This window comes from Notothenia rossii (assembly GCF_949606895.1).
Source record: "Notothenia rossii genome assembly, chromosome: 9".
NCBI lineage: Eukaryota > Metazoa > Chordata > Actinopteri > Perciformes > Nototheniidae > Notothenia > Notothenia rossii.
Window position 1 is genome coordinate 13790268 of NC_136907.1, and position 24275 is coordinate 13814542.

At 41.3% G+C, this 24275-nt stretch overlaps 1 protein-coding gene across 19 annotated transcripts in view; it reads left to right on the forward strand.

Moving 5' to 3' along the window:
- The window catches only part of ehbp1l1b (EH domain binding protein 1-like 1b), a 38267-nt gene that overhangs the window by 1372 nt on the left and 12620 nt on the right, over positions 1-24275 (forward strand). For 6 of the 19 annotated variants that reach the window (XM_079649322.1, XM_079649311.1, XM_079649324.1 and 3 more), the window contains exons 2-18: positions 3124-3181; positions 3916-4011; positions 4293-4346; positions 4493-4671; positions 7025-7143; positions 7481-7570; positions 8475-9257; positions 10160-10225; positions 10335-10478; positions 10625-10846; positions 11616-11790; positions 12789-13130; positions 14048-15616; positions 18583-18843; positions 19007-19504; positions 19856-19960; positions 22371-24224. In XM_079649322.1, the coding sequence (XP_079505448.1) occupies positions 3124-3181; positions 3916-4011; positions 4293-4346; positions 4493-4671; positions 7025-7143; positions 7481-7570; positions 8475-9257; positions 10160-10225; positions 10335-10478; positions 10625-10846; positions 11616-11790; positions 12789-13130; positions 14048-15616; positions 18583-18843; positions 19007-19504; positions 19856-19960; positions 22371-24224 (6615 nt within the window). The remainder of the gene's footprint in view (positions 1-3123; positions 3182-3915; positions 4012-4292; positions 4347-4492; positions 4672-7024; positions 7144-7480; positions 7571-8474; positions 9258-10159; positions 10226-10334; positions 10479-10624; positions 10847-11615; positions 11791-12788; positions 13131-14047; positions 15617-18582; positions 18844-19006; positions 19505-19855; positions 19961-22370; positions 24225-24275) is intronic. The other 13 variants (XM_079649326.1, XM_079649313.1, XM_079649316.1 and 10 more) reach the window with 8 other exon arrangements.

The window sequence follows — 24275 nt, forward strand, 5'->3', positions numbered from 1 at the left end:
TTAGCTAATCATCTGAATCTGAAGAGAAGTATAGAGTAGTATAAATTGGAAGTACTATTACTACACAATTGAACATGATTACAGTAATTGAGTAAATGTATAGTTACCAACACTGAACCCAATATATCACACAACCCTATTCAAATAATTTGTGTTCTCTAAAAAAAAACAATAGTGGCACACCCATGCAACAAAGAATAGTTTTTATGTGTCATTTCCTATTTATTTGGAATTGTACACAAATGCTTGCAATAAGACCAGATGTCTGGTGAACATTTGAGCAATTTAATATTTTCTAATTTGGCACAGTTATTTAATCATTTATCATTACAGACTAATTTGTCTCGCTTTTTATTCAATTCAGAGATTACATTAGATCACTTTATAGCCCTGAGGCTCTGTATGGCTTCCCCTTCTTGTGCAATTTCCTGTTGTACAAAACATTTGGGAGGAGGCCAGGTGATGCAGCACAGAGCGATATTCAGCTCTCTGACACAGACACAACATTTATAAGGAAAAAATAACTATCAAAATGGTCAGGTTAAGGGTTTAAGGGTCATGCTTTAAAGTAGAATCTGAATATTAAAAGCATCGCTAGCTTTTCCTGAACCTTTATTACTTTTTTTTGTTACTTGCTTTAAAAGAGTGAAATAATAACTACTGTGTCTGATATTTTTCTAAGAAGTTTCTCTAGTATCTTTAAACTTTTGCCCACAGGCCACTTTGTCCCAAATTGCACCTTCTTATCTGTCCAGATTACATTGAAGAAAGGAATAATTGTAAAAGTGGCTCGTCAGGAGCACGATAAGAAACAAATATCAGGTTTTTTCACTTCAATGACTGAATAATCTCGTCAGAAGTGTTAGAGTTTGATCAGCTGCAGAGAGCTTCTGTTATCTGGAAACAGAGAAGGTACGGCACAGAGCGATTTAGAAAAAAAAGAAAACTCCCAAATATGAGGAAATCACATTTTACAAGCCTTTACAAGTGTGCTGGTAAAACAGGGAAGCACAGAGACAAGGAGGAGAGAAAAGGAGGAAGTGGGGAAACACAAAAGATTATTCCAAAGTCATATTACTTTAGACATGTGATGTTTTTAAGAAGAAAATCTGCACACAGTTTGATTTTACTCTGTATCTGGGGTCAGAGGTTACTAACGCTTAAAGGTGACATCAAACACCAGAGTGGGGAGATGAACCCTTTGCCTCGAGGGGGCTTGAATTATGTTTCACAAGTCACATGGTTGTGTACAAGTTGTGTGTGTGTGTGTGTGTGTGTGTGTGTGTGTGTGTGTGTGTGTGTGTGTGTGTGTGTGTGTGTGTGTGTTTATGTTTTAATTTAGTGTTATGATTTGAGGCTATTGGCAGATTGGCAGAATATTGTTACCCATAATGTCTTCTTACTGAGATGCATCTAGACTTTGAATGAGATGTTTTACAACTGTACCTTCACTTTCAGCTCATTACTGGTTCACAGCTCTCATAGTGCTTTTTTCGGCCACAGCAGGCGGCTGTTTTTAGAGAAAATGCTTTTAAAACACTTTACCTGCTCAGCACCAAACAGAAAACAGACACAGTGAAAGACAGCTTATAGTTATATAGACAGTTTATATAAATAAACATTGATTGATTGACAGCTGGTTATAGTTGAGCATTTAGCAGCTAAAGAGACATATATATCCCTCTTTAGCTGGTTGAGACCAAAAACATATAAGCCTACAAAGATTTGTAGACAGGTGGCCACAAACACAACTTCAAATGAATTGTAATTATAATGTTGCCCTGTTGTCTTTCCAAACTGGCACTAAGAGGCAAAAACTGTTTTACATCATAGCAAGACTCGAGGAACAAGATATTCCCCATCACAAGCTCCAGGAAACAGAAATACAGAGTGGCCTAAGATAAGAAAGTCAACGGTCAACAGTCAGAAAATGATAAAGTGATGTCGACAGAGACAGTTCTGTGGTTCAGACATAATTAAAGACTTAGCAACATGCTATTTTTACAGTAACACTAAGAGTGTGTTATGTGACAAAAACATGAGATGGGAGGTTGTTCTGCTCGTACGTGTCTACATGTAAATGAGATTATCTCTTTTGACAGTAACCTCAAACACTAAATGGTGTTAAAAATAATGAACATCTTGTCAGCAGTGGAATATAACCATTGTCTGCTGATGACAAAACACCAACCGTAATTACAGTAATTACATGCGACTAAACTGTGTTACACCCCTAATGTTTGCCCGTGTAAACACCATTGTTACTGAGCTCATTGGTACGCTAAATGTTTTTGTGTCTTTGTGTTTCGGGTTATACTTCGTTCCTTTGTCCTTCTCTCCCCTCCGTTACCCTCACCCTGTGCCTGTAACATTATTTCTGATGCTCTTCCTGACCCGGTAACACACATAAACACACACACACACACACACACACACACACACACACACACACACACACACACACACACACACACACACACACACACACACACACACACACACACACACACACACACACACACACACACACACATCCCCTCTGAAATGTACTTCAGAACTGATACACGGACACTTGAAGCAATTTTTAGCATCTATAAAGAACATTAGTAGGTGTTGAAATAGTAGTAAAGATAATTTAGACTTAGCAATACTATAAGTTATCATTATGTTCTCGTATATTACTTGGAGGTGGTGTCTGTGGGTGTGTGTGCTCTTTAAAGGGGATCCTCTTCCTGTGTGTACCGCCTCACATCCACGGATTCAATCATGTGACTCAAGTTTCACTTCCTGTGCCGCAGGGGCCTGAGCAAATACAATGGAAACACTTATAAACATGTTGCCAACACACATATACAAAGAGACAGGTGCGCATAGTAGGTACACAAACACACGTTATACAGTGTGTTTCCTAAGTACAGATAATACACACATATGGTGACACACATTCACAGATGAGATCACAGACGTCTGCATACAACTTTACTAACAAAAACACACACTCATTGGGATCAGTGCCTCGTGTCGATTGAAGTCTGATCATAATAACATTTATTATATAAAAATATGGATGTGTGGCAAGACGTAATTTCCGTGTTCTTCTTTATGTTTTTTGTATTTCTATAGGCAACCAGACAAGCTAAGGGTGGTGTGGACCAGGAGGAACAGACGCATGTGCTCCAAGGTAAAACCAGTGAACCACACACACACACACACACACACACACACACACACACACACACACACACACACACACACACACACACACACACACACACACACACACACACACACACACACACACACACACACACACACACACACACACACACACACACACACACACACACACACACACACACACACACACACACACACACACACACACACACACACACACACAGTCTGCAGTGTTGAAAAGCCATTTAGGAAATTCACTCAAATACTGTTATTACGTAAGAATTTTAAGGTACTTGTTCTTTCCTTAAATATTTCCATTTCCACTACTTAATACTTCTACCATACTGTATTCAGAGTGAACGTGTGTACTTTGTATTCCACTGCATCCAAGTTTTAGTTACTCATAATGTAATTCTCTGATTATTACAGTAAAACAAAAATAAAAGCAACGTGCATTTGAACAACCTGGCATTATAAAATGTTTGGAATGAGTCCAATTGTAAACATGTAAACATGAATGCATTAGTTAGAAGTTGTTCTGTAAAATCATTAGTTTTACTTTTAAATTGTGTATAGTATATTATATTTTGATGCCAATTGATGTACTTTTTCTCAAGTTACATTATCCACGAAGGACTTTAACTAGTTAGTTACTGTGTTACTACAACATTGACTTCAATACAAGGTCTGAGTACTTCTTCGACTGGCAGTCTCACCAATGTTTTGTTTGTATCACAGCTCCACAGTTGGCAGCCTGGAATCAAGAACCCCTACAGAGGCATGGTGGTGTGGCCCGTCCCAGAGAACGTTGACATCTCTGTTACTCTCTTCAAGGTACAAGACACAAACTGCAGAATTAATACAGGAAATATAAGTAGTGCAGATGCCTCCCCACACAATATGTTACTGGAAACTAGAAATTAAAAGACAATTTATAGATAGATAGATAGATAGATAGATGATTAAAGTCATGCAGTTAGTAGATGTCAACATTTACAAGGAAATGAATATGTAGTATATGTATATATAGTTAGGTGGATGCACAGTATATGCATGTATAATGGGTGGAGAGGGTGTTTGACTCCAAATTTATATTTATTTTTTCGTCTCTACAGGAGGTCAATGCTGATGAGTTTGAGGACAAAGAGTGGACCTTTGTCATTGAGGGTGTAAGTATCTTTTTTTTCTTTGTTATATACCGGGTGTAAGTATCTTTGACCACTCAGCTTTTGCTTGTACTGTAAGTCTTCAAAATACTCAGATATAGTCAGATGTAACTAAAAGTACTACGGTTGTTTTTATTGGCCATGTAAAGGAGAGCAAGGGACATCGTAAGGTTCTGGCCTCAGCAGACATCAACCTGAAGCGGTTTGCCAGTCCGACGCCGACCCAGACCGACCTGACACTGAAGCTGAAGCCGCTGTCGGTCAAAGTGGTGGACGCCACGCTCAAGCTGTCGCTGTCATGTGTCTTTGTTCGAGAGGGGAAAGCTACGTGAGTAGTAGTTGTATCCTCTCCCACCACTTACGTTAGCAGTAGTATTTAAAGGCACAACAACATGTGTTTATGATGATTATGACATTACTTAGACAGTAGTGCTTCAACATTAAATACTTGAAAGTAAAGAGAGAATACTTAAATACAAGAGTTTCTTCTGTATTTGTGTATAGGTGTTGTGGGCAGTTAAAGTCCAAAGGTGATATTTTTTTTTTTTTTTTTGTTTAACCAGGTAAAAGACTCATTGAGATTAAAATCTCTTTTCCAAGAGTGACCTGGCCAAGAAGGGCAGCATGTACGAAGTTACAACAGATAAAACACAGACATGACAGGCAGACAAATACAGCCGTAAAACACAAATAAAATGGCACATTAGCCAGTCAATATGCAAAGTAAAACAAACTATTAAAAATCATTCAAATCTAGCAAAATTTAAAACGATTTTAGGATATACGAGCACTCACATCTACCAATGGTGTCGTGTTCTCTGTCCTTTAAGATGGACCTGAATTCCCCCATAGTGATTCAATCTGAGAGTTTCAGCTCCTTCTGTACATTGTTCCAAGCTGTGGGAGCAGCATATCTAAAAGCTGTTTTACCCAGTTTTGTTCTCACTGTAGGAACCAGCATCTGAATAAAATCTTGGGAGCGCAGGCCATATAGACTTTCTCTTTGACACATATATGTGCAAATGTAGGAGGGAACCAACCCAAGCAGAGATTTATAAATAAAACCCAACCAATGGGAAAGTCTGCGAGAAGATAAAGATGGCCATTTAGCAGCAGCAAGTGCAATGGTGTACTCGATATCCACATCCAGTGATAAATCGTAAGGCACAATGGTACACAGTATCCAAGCTCTTTAGGCACTGGTCAGAGGCATTCATGTATAGCAGGTCACCATAATCTAATACAGGTAAAAACGTTACACATATCAAATGTTTCCTTGTCTGAAAAGAGAAACAGGATTTATTTCTGTAAAAGAAACCTCAATTTTATTTTTAGCTTTGAAACAACATTTTCCGTGTGTAACTTGAAAGACAAGTTCTGTTCGATACGAAATCCCAGATATTTGTAAGTAGTTACCCTCTCAATGTCAGTCCCGTGTGCAGTACAAATCTTGGGTAGAATAGATGGTAACTTTTTGCCATTCGAAAATATCATCGCTTTGGATTTTTCAGCATTTAATACCAACTTTAGTTGATATAAATGGGTTTGTATGACATCAAAGGCAGACTGGAGGAAATCTAGACTTTGCTCTATAGAAGCGGAGGAACAATAAATAACAGTATCATCTGCATAAAAATGGTAAGAAGCATTTGCTAAATTATTACATAGATTATTTACATATATGGTAAAAAGAATCGGTCCTAATATGGAACCTTGTGGCACACCCTTTGCTATCGGGAGGAAGGAAGAAGAGGACCCAGAAAATTGGACGCATTGGGTTCTCGCTGATAAACAATCTAAAAACCAACCTACAGTATGCCTAGATAAGCCGATACTGTGAAGTCTTTCCGCCAGGATGATATGATCAACTGTGTCAAACGCCTTTGACAAATCAATAAATAGAGCTGCACAATACTTTTTACAGTCCAATACCTCAATTATGTTGTTCACCACTTTAATAGCAGCAGTTGTTGTGCTGTGTTGTTTTCTAAAACCGGATTGGTGCTCTGACAAAATATCATTTGTGTCCAAGAATAATTTAAGTTGTTCACTGAGAAGCTTTTCAAGGACCTTCGCTACAACACATAATTTTGAAATTGGCCTATAATTATTAACAGATGAGGGATCCCTTCCTTTCAGTAAAGGAAGAACATATGCAGATTTCCATATGATAGGAATCTCATTGTTGATTCATACATATAGTCACATTTTATATACCTACCATATTATTTGTAATGACTTTTTCTGTTTGTGGAGATATATATAAAGTCATAAACGTATCAATAAGTAATGATGGTGTAGTTATGTTCTAAAGCTGCAAAGATTTATCAATATGTTTCCTCTATTAAAATAATTGACAGCTTTTATGATAATTGCTTAATTGGTTTTGTTATATCATTTTCTTTAAAGAAAAATAGTTCAAATTGTCAGAAACTATTATTCTCGTTTCTTATATTTCGTTTTCTTTAATCCTTGTCAGGAAACGGAATATCTTTTGTAAAACAATAAAATAAATACAAGAACAGAAATATAAAAAGACATTTGGCTTGTAGAAAAGTTGATCAACCTTTTTCATCGTTTTCTGACATTTTGTAGACAAAGAACAAATACATTAATCCTCTATCATATATAATCATTAGTTGCAGCCCAGTAATATTTCCTCTCCTGTTCTTGTGTCTCAGTGATGAAGACATGCAGAGTCTGGCCAGCCTGATGAGTGTGAAACCTGCAGATATCGGCAACATGGACGACTTCAACGAGAGCGATGAAGACGAGGACAAGAAGTCTATCACTGCTACAGGTAGGCTGACTTACACAAGCAATGCTTCCAACTAGATAATTAGTATCTGTTCGTATTTGTATGTGTTTTTGTTAATATTTGGCCTTTTTAAATTAAAATGTAGAATGTCTTATGCTGCAGTTTTTGGCTGTTTAACCAAGCCTAAAGGCCTATTCATCTGCTAGGATTGCCTCAGTTCTGACTAATTACATCCAACTTTCTTTCAAAAATAAAACCAGTGAACTCACAACGTCTCTCTGTGATCTTCACTGTGAAGTATTTCTCCTGACTACTTTCCTTCTCTACCCTCTTTTTCCTGCAAACACTTCTTCTGTTCTACTCTTTTCTGGCTGGGCAGTCGTCCCACACACTCTCATTCGCCCAAATCGCCCTGCTCCTCCTCCACCTGGCAAACGAGACTCTGTTGGACTCTCTCTTCCAGCCTCAGGTAGCTTCCTCTTCCTCTTTCCCTTTCTTTCAATGACGCCTGCTGTTTGTTTCTCTTTCCTGAGAGGCGGAGGTGGGAACAGGAACTCTGCCTCCCTGTCTGTTATTGGGAGGCTCAGTTTATATAACCATATTTCACACATTCATGCTATTTGTTCTGCATACCACATATTTCTCATCCAGACATTTTTGAGAATCATGTGATGGTACACTAATGCCACCAATCTGTTGGAAGTTTGTTTGGAGGCATGAAAAGCTTCATGACACATAGAGGTTATTGTATTCACAGATACATTTCTCTAACAAGTTTAACCGAACCACAAATAACCATAACTCTGACAACTGATCACTTGTCCTGGACGTTTCTTTTTTTAGAATGTATGACAGCCTTTTTCAGATGTTATTGATACATGCACTGTACGTTTAATAAAAGGAGAATATGTAAATTCGCAAGAAAAGTGCCTCCAAACTCTACTAAACCACAGCACTAAGGCACATGTGCTGAGTGTACTTTGCACCACTGATGTGCACACATTAACAACTGCAATGTATTACAGAATCCAACTCACTACGGAAGAGTTTTAGGGCCATACCAAAAGTGATTTTTTTCTTGTTGAGAAAAAAGTCAGAATTCTGAGGAAAAACTAAAACTATGAAAATTCTGAGATTTAGGATTTTTTTCTCAAATTTCTGACATTTTTCAAAAATCAGAACTCTGGTCACATACCACATTTATTTCACATGTGGCCCTCATTCTCTTTCATATCTCCCAATATGTAAAGATCAGAAAAACATTAATTTCATTCTCATTCTTTATTCATGACCATTTCCTTCTGTCTTTTTCATCTCTTTCATCAAAAATCTTCTCTCACTGATCCTCCTCCATCCTCCATCTACCCCTCCAGCCTGTGGGCGTGATGGAGGCCCTTCCTCTGCGGTCCTCTGCCGCCCTCCTCTCCCTATCGCTCCTCGCCCCTCGCCCCGCCGCAGCCGTCACTCCCTCACCTCAGAGATCCAACCATCCCCTGGTCCCTCCCCTCAGCCCTCACCCAGATCCAAGCATAAAACATCCTCCACCCCTCTCCTCTCTGAGGCTTCTTCTTCTATCCCACTCCCTATTCCTCCAAGCTCCCAGCCCACAGTGGCTCCGCCCTCCACCCAGAGTGCCTCCCCTGTCTTGCCTCTACAGGATGTTGCTCCTGCCAAACCTCCGTCCCCCAAAGCCTCCAAAGCACCTATAATTACGTTGTCTTCTCAAAACCTTTCCTCTTCTATTCACCCTGCACCTAAAAGCTCTGAATCTCTTCCTACTTCACCCGCTGCCACAGTGGAGCCTTCTTTGCCCTCTGTTCCCATTAATACCCCCTCCAATGTGCCTTTTAAGCCACCAGGTGCTTCCGAAACAGATACCACATCATTAACTCCCAAACTTCACTCCCCTGTTCTATCATCACCCAAAATGACCGTAACATCAACCTCCACAGCTCCTCATAGGTCTTCCCTCACTGTATCCACTACTCTCACCCATAATACCACCTCTACTGCATCCCAGCTACTCCCCCATAGTTCCTCCTCTCCATCAAATCCCACCCTGACATCTGAACCTCCATCCTCTCGCCCTACTCTCACCCGGAGCCTCTCTCAGCCTCCCTCTCTGCCCAGAATCTTCCAGTCAGGCTCAGGAAAAGGTATCAGAACTTTGGCTTTTCCACAAAACTGATTTATTTTTTGACCTTGTGTTCCACATGATTGAGAGTCATGCCCATGTTATTTGAGAAAGATCAATACAGTGTGTAGTATAATGTTTATGTACAATATAGTGAGGAAGATCAATTTACAGAATTTTAGATTTAAACATCTGACCTATTCAATTGTATTTTCTGGGCAAAAAGCCACCAGTGAACACAACACAACAGGACGCAGGAAACATATTTACTGGAGGTTTATTTATTGAAATCCAACCACCAAGGAAGTGAGTCGTATCTATATCTAAAAGTTTGACAGTTCTGTTTCAGTCCACACTTTCAGACATCTCATACTATCAACACACAACATTATTCCTAAACTTCTTTCAAAAGAACACTGGCCTGGCTACTCTTAAATGTTGTACATTTTAAGAATATATATCTTAGACTCTCTAATAAATCTATTGAAAATATAAAAAATATCTATTAAAAATATAGAAAAATTACATGATATATTTACAGTAAATTGTATAACATAACAAAAGGTTTCCGATATATATTGAGTTCAACAGGCCCTTACAAAGTTGCCTAAGCATTTTACTTCCTAGAGATTAAAGTGAATAAAAAAACCTTTTGCAAGTATGGAACATTAAGAACATTTGATATTTAATTCAGCCTTCTTAATTGTACATTAATAGCATTTTGATGACTTTGAAACTGCTAATCACTGATGAGACTGCAGCAAACAGAGATATTTAGATCAGTTCTCTAGTGTAGAACAATGAGTACAATGCATGATAAATAATTAGCCAAGCTGTTTCCCTTTCACTCTTTGCTTATTCCTTTTTCTTTTCATTCCTCTTTTGCTCATCACTTCTCTTTCTACCCTCCTGTCCTCTCCATAGTTCCTGTTTCACACCAACGGCGCCCCCAAGAGGTTCAAACCAAAGAGGAACTTACTTCACTTTCTGGTCTGTCTCTGCTGTGAAAAGAGATGCTAGTCCATTACTAATTATCTTTTTTAAATAGTTTTCTTAATTTCTCTGTTTTACTTCTAACATCATTGTCTGTCCTCTCTAGGCCATGCTCACATTTTCAGACCTCAGCTCGTCAAGTCAATCGATCGCCCCTCCTCTCCCTCTCCTTTTTCTGCTGATGCCCCTCCTCATGAATCAACTCCTCATCCCCCTAAATCTCACCCCTCTATCTCAGAGTCCCCGAGAGGTAACCAATGTCAGAAATACACTCTTCTTCTCCTCTGTCTTTATCCACCATCATTTCTCTTGTTCCTATATGAACCTACCTCACCTTACCTCCCCTATCTCCCTCTCCACCTCCTCTTCCCTGTCCTTCCTCTCTGATCTCCTCAGGTGCTCAGGGGTCGTGGTTGGCATCAGGAAGTGACATCAGCACTGTCCCTCTGCTGTGTAGTCCCGACCTCGATGCCCTGTGTGACCCCGAGGCTCCATCCCTCACTGCCTCCCTCCCTCGCTCCTCTTCTCTTTCCACCTCTGTTTTATTCTCCTCTCCTCACACTCAGCTCGCTGTTTCTCCCTCTGCTCCTCCCGCTCCCATCAGCTCCTGTCAGTCAGGTACAAGCAGTGGCGCTCTGTACATTTAATGCCTGACAAAAAGACACAAAGACCATGGTGAAGATTTCAGAAATGTTACATTACATTTCATTTAGCTGACGCTTTTTATCCAAAGCGACATACAATTACCAATTACAGGGACATTCTCCCTGGAGTAATTAAGGGCTAAGTGCCTTGCTCAAGGGCGCACTAGTGGTGGTGTTCCAGATGGGATTTGAACTCACAACCTTCCGATCTTCAGCCCGCCTCACCATCCATTAGACCACCACTACCCGTTAGACCACCACCACTACTGTTAATTCAGTATAAATTCATAGCACCATAAAAAAACAGACCTAATAAAATACCTTTATTAGTATTACATTTAATCAATGACTAAGTTACAGTTTTTTTTCATTATATTATAAAAAAACAAGTGACAATACAGTCTTTTTCTGCAACACTATCAGAAATGGTATTATCATACTTTTTGTCTTTTGGAGGGGGGGACACAGGCGGGTCCAAACTCAGTGTTGCAAGGGCACTGGCCATGGGACCATAAGCAATCGAATGAAAACAATCCTAACTCAGTTTATTTGAGCCAATTGAGTTGTGCTAATTGATATAATGAAGATGTCTAATTTGTAAGCATTTTTAAGCTAAATAACTAAACTCTTCTTTTTTGCAGCGATCCCTCAAAGAGGAATATGTTTCATCAATTCTTGCTTTTGCTTTTTTCCCCTTTATTTCCTTTGTTTATAACTTCTTTCATTATCTGTCCTTTTTCTAGGCTCACTGTTTCCCCTCACTCAAGTAGGCGAGGAAACAACTTTGAGCCAAGACGAGTGTTCTAATCAAAAGAAACGGACAGAGGCCAACTTCAGAGTATCCAACCAGCTAATCAGACCAGCCCAGGATTCAAAGGCAGCCATCCCAGAAAACAAAGCTGAACCAGCAAGGATCAGGTGAGGTCATGGGATGTATTACATGAGTGTTTACATTTAGGTTGCTTGGTTTGGATCCTTTAGAGGTTTGTTTGGCTCCGAAATGCTGTGTGAAGTCAAAATGTGCCAGCAGACCACAGAGCTAAAGAAGAGGCGTCTTGAAAACTGGTGGCAGATAGCAGAGTTTGGGAGAAACATGGACACAGATACTCATAAAAGCAAGCATAGAGAGTTCATCTATACACTTGCTTCAAAAATAGACCAGCAATTGGGGAAATACGCTCATTAGCTTTTTGGCAAAGGTTTAAATCATTGGTACCGGTCTTAGGTCTGTCTGTTAAATATAAAGCTTCAACCAGGAGACAGTTAGCTTAGCGTAGCATAAACAATGGAAACAGGGAAAATAGCTAACCCTGCTCTGTCCCAAAAAAACAGCACCTAATCTGCTTTGGTTAATGTGTACAATACACTTCAGAAAGTCCATGAAGTAACTAAGACCGGCCCAGAAATAGTCTTGCACATAAACAAGCAACGTTATATGTTCTTTGCTTAGCTAACTGACTGCTGGTGGTAGCTTTCTAATAAACCGACAGGCCTGAGCATATTGATCTCCTTGTCTAACTCTCAGTTTCAATGTTATTGAAACTCATTATAATCCAAATGAAACCACGCTATTTATTTTGACTGAGACAAAACTGCTTCAGCTTGCTGACAATCTTGTGGTTAACAAAAAATGTACTGTGTTTGTTAATCAAGATTTCACTGACACTATTGCTCAAGGTTTTGTGGTTGCTCTGTGCTTGGTGTTTGTGCTTTTTTGATGCTAACAGTGGGCTAACAGCTGCAAAGTGTGTTGTACCCTCCAGTTGCATTGACCTTGGAATAACTTTAGGGTCTGCTCTGTGGCCTGCTGGGCTATCTCCCCCCCCCAATCACTCCAATCACTCCCTGCACGCTCGGCATCGTGAAATCTCAACCGCTCATCTCTCACGGCTGACCTCCAACCTTTCTGCCCCCAGTCCTGCCCACTCAGAGCTGATAGTAGCCCCGCCCCCTCCGTGGCCCTTCTCCTGCTGTGAGAGCTCCACCCCTCTGCAGACCTCCACCAATGTTGTGGCGGCGTTTATCACTCCTAAACACTCGAGCGCTCAGGGGGAAATTGATTTGAAAAGGTCAACCAATGAAACAAGTGTGATTAGAAGTGCCTTTAAGGCCGAAAAGCCGCCACTGGCAAAGCCTGAGCCTGAGCCTGACTTTGATGACATCACCTTTGAGTCATTCAACCAGACGCATGAATCAGGGGGGTTGTTTCTGGAAGAGGATGACTCGAAGCGGGATACTATTAAAAGGTGTCCTCCAGGGTGAGTATTTATATCTGCAGATAAAAATCAAATAAGAAGGTTGCAAAATGTGAACTGGTGATGCAGATAATAAACACACACACACACACACACACACACACACACACACACACACACACACACACACACACACACACACACACACACACACACACACACACACACACACACACACACACACACACACACACACACACACACACACACACACACACACACACACTAGGGCTGTACCCAAATATCCGAATATTCGTTCGTTGGAGTACTATTCGAGTTTCAATTTTGTTATTCGGATATTTGTTTTTTTTTATTCTTCGTTTTTTTATTTTATTTATTGAAATCTCCAATATCAACGTAAGAGCTTGTGCCTCTTCGGGGGGTGCTAACACTTAACCATAAAAGTTATCGTTTACTTTCTCCGTCTTTATATGTAGATATTACTTTTTTTTCATCAATCTCCATAACAACAACAACTTCCTATCAACTGCGCTAACTGTCCTTCAAAATAAAAGCATGTCCATACAAAATAGAAAGCCAAGCCAAATTACATTTATATTGAAACATATACAACTGCAACGAAAGTAACAAACACTCTCCTTTTCAATTTCAAAGAACACAAATTGGGTTATATACATTAACAAATAACTATAAAACAACAATACTGTAGAATAACAAAAAGAATGAAACGAAAACGAATATTTGATTACTACCGAATATCCGGAGCCCGAAAAATGGTATTCGGGACAGCCCTAACACACACACACACACACACACACACACACACACACACACACACACACACACACACACACACACACACACACACACACACACACACACACACACACACACACACACACACACACACACACACACACACACACAGGTTTAAGGTATATTGTTTATCTGTTCTGCAGTCTTGAACAGAATACCAGTGAAAAGGCCGTTGGAGAAAAGGAGAAGTTAGAGGGAGCAGCGACCGACAAGGAGGTGAAGATGGAGGCAGAGCAGAAGAGGGAGAGAGAACAAGAGGAGGAACAGAAGAGGAAAGATGGAGAACACAAAGTGATGCTCCAGAAGCAGGAAAAGGGGAGAAAGCATGAAGATCAGAAAAAGAGACTGTTAGAGGAGGAGAAGAAGAGGCTCTTACAGGAGGAAGAGGAGCTCAAGAAGGAGAAGGACAGAAAAAGATGCGAGGAGGAGAGACTCCTTGTTGAGAGGAGAGATAAACAAGAGAAGCAGAGGGAGGACAAGAGGACGCGGGATGAAGAGGAGAGGAAGAAACGAGAGCAGCAGAGGAGACTTCTGGAGGTGGAGGGGGAAAAGGAGAGAGGAAGGAGGGAGGAAGAGAGGAGGCTGGAGAAGGAGAGGTTCTTAAGGAAAATGAAAGAGGAGGAGGAGAAACTTCTGGCGGAGAGGAGAGTGTTTGAGGAGAAAAGAAAGGGGAGCGAGGAAGAGAGACATAGGCTCCTGGGGGAGGAAGAGAAGAAGAAGATGGAGGAGAGACAAGAGAGGGAGCAGCAGAACATCAAAGAGGAAGAGGAGAAGAAAAGGGAGGGGGAGGAGAGGAAAGAGGAAGAGAGGAAGAAAAGGGAGGCAGAAGGGGTGAGGAAGAAGAGGGAGGAGGAGGAGAGGAAAGAGGAAGAGAAGAGGAAGATGGAGGAGAGACAAGAGAGGGAGCAGCAGAACATCAAAGAGGAAGAGGAGAGGAAGAAGAAGGAGGAAGAACAGAAACAACATGTACAGGAGGAGGAGAGGAAAGAGGAAGAGAGGAAGAAAAGGGAGGCAGAAGGGGTGAGGAAGAAGAGGGAGGAGGAGGAGAAGAAAGAGGAAGAGAGGAAGAAAAGGGAGGCAGAAGGGGTGAGGAAGAAGAGGGAGGATGAGGGGGAGGAGGAAAGTGTGAGAGAGATGAAAGAGAATGAGAGACTCGTCAAGAAAGAGAAGGAAAGGAGGGAGAGGAGGAAAAAAGCAGAGGAGAAAAGACGTGAAGAAGAGGAGGAGAGGAGGAGAGAGAGACTCTTGAAGGAGCCGAAGGAAAAGGAGGCTGAGATGAAGAAAAAGAGGGAAGAGGAGGAGAAGAGACTTAGAGAGGAGAAAGAGAAAATGAGAATAAAGGAGGAAGAAGACAGGAAAAATAAAGAAGTGGAACAGAAGAAGGAAGAGATGGAGATGAGGAGGAAGAAAGAGGAGGAAGACAAAAGGAGAAAGGAGGCCAACAAGTCAGATGAGGACAAGCAGAAGATGAAGACTCCTTCTCTGCCACTTCCTCAGCTAAACACTGACCTCCTTCCTCCCAGTCTCACACACCTGCCCACAGTGGCTCCTAAAGATGGACCACAGACTCCACTTCCTGCTCCTCTGCTCCCTCCTCCGGACACAACCAGCTGTACATCCGAGCAACGGTCATATCAAACTCTCCTCCAATCACAAGACGGAGGCATGACCCTTCAATCTGTCAATAAATCAAGCTCCGCCTCCAATGAGCGGTGAGTTGCACCACTGAAAAAGTTACATTTTCACTGTCGGTGTTGATTTTTTTATACTTTAAATGGCTGTCATTTTCTTTCTAAATATTCAAATAAAATCTGTGTTTTCCTTGAAAAATTACTTTAAATTAAATTTGTTTTACTACTGGTTAAAGGTATGTAAGTTTGGGAAACCGGCTCGAGATACACTTTTTGTTATATTGCATGGAATGCTCTTAAAGAGCAATTTGCAGGTTTTTTTTTTTACTACATTTATGCTTAACCTTGCCTGAAAATTACAATTAAAAATGTTAATGCAGGATTTGATATGTTTTACAAGACATAAGGGCAGGAATTCAGAGGAAAAGGAGCCGTTTTGAGCTCTGCTACTAAAAACTGCTTTTGTTTAACGTCAAACGCATCATATTACGTCACATGGGGGAGTTAACTTTCTCGGACTCTTTCTCTGCCCAATCCGCGGTAGTAATTTGTAGTTGGTTTGAGCGGTTATGATTTAGTGAGCTGGTATTTTTTCGGTAATTTTACATTGCTTTTCACCATTTGTAATCATGGTGAGCTTGTGTTTGTGCAGGTTGCACAAACTCAAGCCTGTCAGGGCATCGAGTCCACAGTTTCCCTCACGGGAAAAGGACCGGAGCTAGCGTTCGTTCCTGGGTGCGTTGTGCATCCACCTCCCTGCAGCACATACTCCGTCTCCACAGCTTTATCAAGAAACCGTATTACATCTCTCTCCCCCCCTTCGCTGCTCTCTCTCTCCCCCCTTCGCTGCTCTCTCTCCCCTCCGGTACACGGCGCCGTAAGACGTAGTGTGGAGTTGCATTAGGTAACGCTGTGGTGGCTGTACTGCTCCAGCCGTTTCCTTTGTGTTTGTTTGTTTTCCCCTGTCTGTGTTGTTTGTGTGGGCGTGGTGGCTGTCACTCCTGGCTCCCGGCTCAACCTCCACTCACCTGCTGCAATCAGCTGTGCACCCTCCCCGACTACACACCTGCTTTCCATCAAGCCATTTACAACGGCATATCAACGGAGGCTCCACAACCGTTCTCCGCCAGATCGTCAAGTATCAGCCGTATCTCCCGTCAGCACCGTAGTGTGGATTTGCATTAGGTAACGCGAGATAAGGCTGATACAGACTTGCGCATGACTAGAGTAGATAGTAAGTAAGTACATCTGTATAGGAAGATGAGTTAAGGGATAGAGGAGAACAGGTTATGGTATAATTACAGAGCCTGTCCATTTATAAATTGAGGAAATCAATGTTAGTCTGTTAACCAAAGTGCAGCCATCTATCTATCTATCAACTATCTACTATCTATGATTAAAGATTAGAGGAAAATAACAGAACAAGAGGGGTAAATCCAGAATAAAAATAAAGAAGCAAAGAGATTGTAGAGCAGTGAGAAGGAAAAAAGCTTGGTGTGTCAATTCATTACATTGCCAGTATTTTTCGTCGTTGCGAAAAAAAAATCGCCCCCTCGGATTTTTTAACAGCCCTCTCAGTAATTTTATCCTGGAGCCGGGCCTGCCTGCCAGTAACGTTACTATATTATCAATACTACTTTAGTTATAGCCTGATATATGATTGCTAACTTTACAATGTTGTGATTTGACTTACGTTAGCTAAAATGCTAACGCCGGTCACTCACCAAGACAGCTGCTCTGTTCTCCACTGGTTCTCCTCACACCAAAGCTCCATTTCTCTCCGATGTCCGTTATTTTTTCTAATCCTTGGCTGCTCCTGGTCTCTTGGACGCCTAGCAGGCTCATAATTATAATCATATGCATTCGAATATATATTTTCAACCTCTTCTGTGTCAAAACTAGCATTGTGATCCATGTTTATTCATATGTTAGACCGGCCGCTCTCCCCCTTGTTTCCCCCATGCTACGTCACACGCGGGAGGTCACGTGCGGAGGCTTTTTTATGAAGAAGTGAAAATGTCTTACTAAAACGACGCCAGATGTCACTGTAGTCTATATTTCTGTATATTTTTGGGAAAATCTAGTGTATTCATCATTTTCCTACACATTTATTCACTGGTGTCTCTAACCTGCAAGTTGCTCTTTAACATCCCGATAGCAATGAATATCTTAAATGCTTTGACAAAAAATCCATACAAAAATATCATCTGTGGAAGCCGTAGTACTGTAGAAAGCAGGACCAATCATTTTAGCCGGACCAGCTAAAATAACTGGATGGTCTACCTGCCTGTCAGCCTTCCATCTGTGCACAAACCTATCTCGTGCCCTTCATTGGTCATGTGCGCGTTCGTGTGTGTTGGAGGAGGGGCTCTATAAGGAAGTGGCAGATTTTCTCCGGTCGTGTATTTTCAAATTCTAGCGATCTCGAGCCGGTTTCTCAAACTTACCTACCCCACCTTTAACTAAAACATTTAACATTTCTGTTTTGGATTATTGCTCTGCTTTTTTGTTGTGATTATTTTCTTTACTCTTGTCAGACCTTATTGATTATCTATGTGGTACGGGTGGGTAGATTGATCCCCAAAGAATGATATAGATACCATCAATACTGAGTCTTGTTTTGAGTTGCAACACTTGCTAGATCTGTTCTTTGCTGCTGTTGTGTGTGCATCATACATTCAAATGACCTTATTTACCATTAATATATTGCATTTTACCATGCATGTATATAATAGACAATAGACAAAAGAAAATACTAATCTCCAAGACACCATGCAATTAAAATGTAATAATGATGCATTTCCCCAATGAATCAGTGTTTTTGTTTGCTCTTCTAATAACAAAAAACATTGAAATCAGTAATCCTGGCCGTGGGAATACTTGGTATTAAATTGTGTGGTATCGCTCACCCCTACTTTAATTTTTTTCTGTTCTTAAATGGCTTTCCTCTTATGTCTTTCTTATTCCTGCTTAACTCTTTTTTCATACCATCATGCCCCCCACCCTTTATCTCATCCTATATATTTATTTGTCTCCCCTTATTCTAGTTTGGGGCAACCCTCTCTGTTAAAGGAAGGTTCATTGCCAAAAACTGTTGGACCAGAGAAGAAAATATCTGCCACATGTCCTCCACAAGGCCCCACTTTTCAGGATAAACCTTTCAAATTAGAGGTGTTGACCCTGGTGCCAGCTCCACAGAGGCGGTCTGATGCAGAGACTCCTGTGTGGAAATCGCTAGAAGGGAGAAATGGGAAAGATATACCTGAAAAATGCTCTGTCAACGAGGGTACAAAACCTTTGTGCAGAGGGTAAGAATGGATGAGGGGACGTCTGTCTTTCTGTCTGCTTTGTCTGTCTTTACGACTATCAGTGTGTGTGTCTGCTTCGCTGGTGGTCTGGCTTCTTAATGATAGAATAGGCCCCAAAACTGTGAAGGCTGTGTTTTAATGTGATTTTTTACTTTTCTCCTAGCTCACAAAAACAAGATGCTGCTGAGGTGGACACAGCTGTGAAGCAGGAGCCCCAGCCAATCACAACAAAAGACTCAGAAACAGCTCACATTGTCCCAACTCCAGCTGAACCCGGCGCACCACCAAACAAAGAGCAGCCCAAAGAGCCAGAAGGACCCAGCGTGGAACCAGAAACCTCAACCAAAGTTTCCCCCAAACCAGCCTTTGAGCATACAGCTTTGGCGCTGGAGTCGCTGCTTCCCTCAAAACCAGAACTGCGGCAGGAACAAGTCCTCCAGCCGGGGAAACCACAACAGGAGGGAGCAGATGAGGGGAAACCATCCGAGGCCGTGACTGGTGGTCAGGAGAGTCTCATCGACAATAAGGAGCCAGTGTGTGAGGCGGAGAAGCAGCTGTGGGCGGCAGTGGAGGAGACCACAGCGGAAAGAGGGACGGAGAGTAGTGAGAACACTGAAGAGAAGGATGAGAAGAAGGAGGAAGAGGGTGGTGTAATAGGGGGGTGAGTCAGTGACGGTTTCTTGCAGCACGGCATGACATATTTGCTTTTGCTTGCAAACCACCACGTACACACACACACACACACACACACACACACACACACACACACACACACACACACACACACACACACACACACACACACACACACACACACACACACACACACACACACATACATACATACACACACCTGTCCTGCACATGTACTGACTCACGTGATGCTGCAGCCTAACCATTGCTTAGTTAACTTCATCTTCATCTCAACTTCTGTCTGCTGTTTGTTTAAACTGACTTATTTGATGAGAGGTTTCACAAGAGTACATTCTGTGCGTGTCTGTGTGTGTGCTAGTGCCCAGAAATGTGCACACACAGAGGCAGATGTGTGTGTTGCGGAGCAGCAGAAAGAGGCTCCGGCTGGCTTCATGTCAGCGGTAGTTGGGGTGTTTTATAGAGGGTGAGTCAGTCCTTCTGCCCTGCTATGAGTTGTGTGTGTGTGGGGCGTTATGAAAACATTTCAGTAGTCCAAGCTTAGATAAAGTCAGAACACGCCATTAAAAAAACCTACATGTACTACTACGAACTTTGAGATAAATGTTGCACAAAACAAGTAAAAACAACAAAAAGCAATATTACTTCATCAAGTAAAACTCAAAAAGAGGGATTACATTTAACTTAATTGACTGAAGTACCAACACATTCTCACTCCCAACTCGGCCTATGTTAACGTTATGTCAGGGTCCCTGTCGTCACTTTCCAACGCAAGGGGGGGGGGCTTTAGCGTCGAGTTTCAACTATCAGGGAGTCCCATTGACTTGCATAGTTCCCTGAACGTTGGTAATAGACGAGTTGGGATCGCGGTGAAATGCTCTCCGCAGATTCATTCTCACAGCGTTTATCAACCTTTTTCTAACTCAATATCAAGCCACACTTATTGTGTTTACTTCTTTATTTTAATTGAATGATGTCGGACTTTTGTTGCCGTATGCTGTTAGGGGGAGAGTAGGGGTTCAGAAAACTGAAATCTGTATTGTTTAATTCTTCTAATTTTTTATTATTTTCTAAACCACACACTGTTATTTACTCAACAATAAGAAACAATTATCCTTGTGTTTATTTATTTGTTTGATTGTATAATGTCGGACTTTCAGAGTCCGTCAGGACCGAGGGGCGGAGCAGCTCATAGTAGTTGCTTAAGAGAATTTTACACCCGGAAGTAAGCATTCTCTCCGCTTTGCTCAAACCCCGTGATTAGTCCTCAAGCTCTGTGATTGGATGTTTGAGTTGCAGTGCGCCGAGGGTTACGCCGAGCATCGAACAATACTTTGAAATGGGATGGAACCACGGCAGACTGTCCAAAACTGGATTCGGATGAGTGCAATGGTGTTTATTTGTAAATCATTTAGTATAATCACACAAATTCTGTGTTTTATATTTAATAATTCTGTGTTCTTTATTTATTGATTGTTCAATACCTGACAAGGTCGGAGATGAAAAACTTGGGTCGCAGGTTCCTCAACAGTGCATTACAAGACATCTATCAATATGTGTGTATACCTCCACCATTAAACTGTCATAATCTGCACATTTCTTATACTATCTACAAACATCTTATAAGAGTATTATGTATAATATCAGTTAAAATAAGTGCTTAAACATAGAGTAGTTAACATTGCAGGAAAGCAATGTATTAGTACTTTGTCAGGCTTAATATTTATCTGTAGGTACCCCCAAAGCTTTTTTCTTACTCAAAAGAAGACCTTAATAACGTGCTTTAACCACTAGGTGTCCCTTTCTATCAGCTGTGCACCTTTATGGTGTAAATATACCCTATCTACCAATTGGATCAAATATAAAAGTCGGCCGAATTAGTATTGATACTGCGAGGAGACGTATATTGTGAAGAGAAATTGAAGATGTTGTTTAATTGCTGATATATTTATGATCCACGTTACATATTCAGTTTCGGGGGCAGTTCTTCCTGTTTGTCCAGAAGTCTTCTCATCAGGGCTCTATAAATAAAGAACTACGGCAGATGTGTAATATTTAATGCAGCCAAACCGTATATTACAATGCCGTTATGTGATGAATTCCAAAGAGAAAAGCAAGCACAGTCGGAAGTATTATTTTATTTTTAAAAAATGTTTTCGGATTTCACATTGCATAAACACCATATCCCAACGTGCATTGCGGCTAAAACATCCAATCACAGAGCTTGAGGACTAATCACGGGGCTTGAGCAAAGCGGAGAGAATACTTACATCCGGGTGTAAGATTCTCTTAAGCAACTACTATGAGCTGCTCCGACCCTCGGTCCTGACGGACTCCAAAAGTCCGACATTATACAATCAAGCAAATAAATAAAAACAAGGATAATTGTGTGTTATTGTTGAGTAAATAACAGTGTGTGGTTTAGAAAACAATACAAAATTAGAAGGAAAAAACTATGAAACAATACAGATTTCAGCTTTCTGAGCCCCTACTCTCCCCATAACTGACGGCAGTTGGGAGTGAGAATGTGTTGGAAGTACCATATCAATTCATTGCATTTTACTTGTACCATTGGATTTGTTTCCAATTGTACGCTGTGTTACCTTTCTCTGAGCTGCATGCATAAAGCGTTTCTTCTGTTATCATGCTAGAGGGGATGGAAATGCCAGTGGGCTTAAGTTGTGCACCATTGAAAGTGTAGGGTGGTCCTCAGTGCAACCAACAATACATGTTTCCTCTTTGTGCTTTGGACAAGCACCAAAACAAAGTCTGAGAAAATGGAAACTTCTTAATTAAGCATGCTGTCACACTGTTCAGAGACTGCTGAGGTCATTTGAGGGTGAGCCGTGTCTCAGAGTTTTTTCCTGTCCCTTTAGCTATGAGACAGTGGCTTCCATCCTGCATACATCTGGACCTGTGGACACAGGTCATCCCCATCACTCTGCAGAACAACCACGCCTTCTTATAAATAACGAAGATCAGCAAACTCTACATGGAGAAGATGTGAAGATGCCAGATGATGAGCCACTGATTCCCATTTTTGTCGACATTTCACCACCTACGGCTTTCTCTGACACAACAGAAAACAAGAGGATTAGTGAACAGGCTGGATTAGCTCAGAAAACCTCACGTGGACTCAGTCTGGTGGAAAATCTGAGACTGGCAGCTAGTGAGCAGGAGAAAGAGAGGGAGCAGGAGAGGGAGAGAACGGAGAAGGAACGGATAGACAACATAAAAAATGAAGAAAGAGAGAAGAAGGAGAGAGAAGAGGCAGAGAGGAAAGAGAAAGAGAGGTTGGAGAACGAGAGGAAAGAGATGGAGAAAGAAAGGATTAGGAGGGGAAAGGAGGAGGAGAGAAAGAAGCTGGAAAAGGAAAAGGAAGAGCTTGAGGAAAAGCTAAAGGAGGAGAAAGAAAAGGAGGAGAGAGAAAGGAAGCAACAGATTGAGGAAGAAACGAAGCAACATGAGGAGAGACTGAGGTTGGAGAAGGAGAGAAAAGAGATGGAGAAAGAAAGGATTAGGAGGGAAAAGGAGGAGGAGAGAAAGAAGCTGAAAAAGGAAGAGCTGAAGAAAAAGCTAAAGGAGGAGAAAGAAAAGGAGGAAAGAGAAAGGAAGCAACATGAGGAGGGACTGAGGTTGGAGAAGGAGAAGGAGAAGGAAGAGATGGAGAAAGAAAGAATTATGAGGGAAAAGGAGGAGAGAGAAAGGAAGCAACAGATTGAGGAAGAAAGGAAACAAAATGAGGAGAAACAGAGGATGGAGAGGGAGAGAAAAGAAAGAATTGAGAGGGAAAAGGAGGAGGAGAGACTGAGGTTGGAGAACGAGAGAAAAGAGATGGAGAAAGAAAGGATTAGGGGGGAAAAGGAGGAGGAGAGAAAGAAGCTGAAAAAGGAAGAGCTGGAGAAAAAGCTAAAGGAGGAGAAGGAAAAGGAGGAGAGAGAAAGGAAGCAACAGATTGAGGAAGAAAAGAAAATAAATGAGGAAAAACAGAAGTTGGAAAAGGAGAGAGAAGAAAGGATTGAGAAGGAAAAGGAGGAGGAGAGACAGAAGATGAAAAGGGAAAAGGAAGAGAGAGAAATTAAGCAACATGAGGAGAGACAGAGGTTGGAGAAGGAGAAGGAAGAGCTGGCAAAAAAGCAAAGGGAGGAGAAGGAAAAGGAGGAGAGAGAAAGGAAGCAACAGATTGAGGAAGAAAGGAAAGAACATGAGGAGAAACTGAGGTTTGAGAAGGAGAGAGAAGAAAGGATTGAGAGGGAAAAGGAGGAGGAGAGACTGAGGTTGGAGAACGAGAGAAAAGAGATGGAGAAAGAAAGGATTAGGGGGGAAAAGGAGGAGGAGAGAAAGAAGCTGAAAAAGGAAGAGCTGGAGAAAAAGCTAAAGGAGGAGAAGGAAAAGGAGGAGAGAGAAAGGAAGCAACAGATTGAGGAAGAAAAGAAAATAAATGAGGAAAAACAGAAGTTGGAAAAGGAGAGAGAAGAAAGGATCGAGAGGGAAAAGGAGGAGGAGAGACAGAAGCTGAAAAGGGAAAAGGAAGAGAGAGAAATTAAGCAGCAGATTGAGGAAGAAAGGAAACAACATGAGGAGAGACTGAGGTTTGAGAATGAGAGAAAGGAGATGGAGAAAGAAAGGATTATAAGGGAAAAGGAGGAGGAGAGACTGAGGTTGGAGAACGAGAGAAAAGAGATGGAGAAAGAAAGGATTATGAGGGAAAAGGAGGAGGAGAGACTGAGGTTGGAGAATGAGAGAAAAGAGATGGAGAAAGAAAGGATTATGAGGGAAAA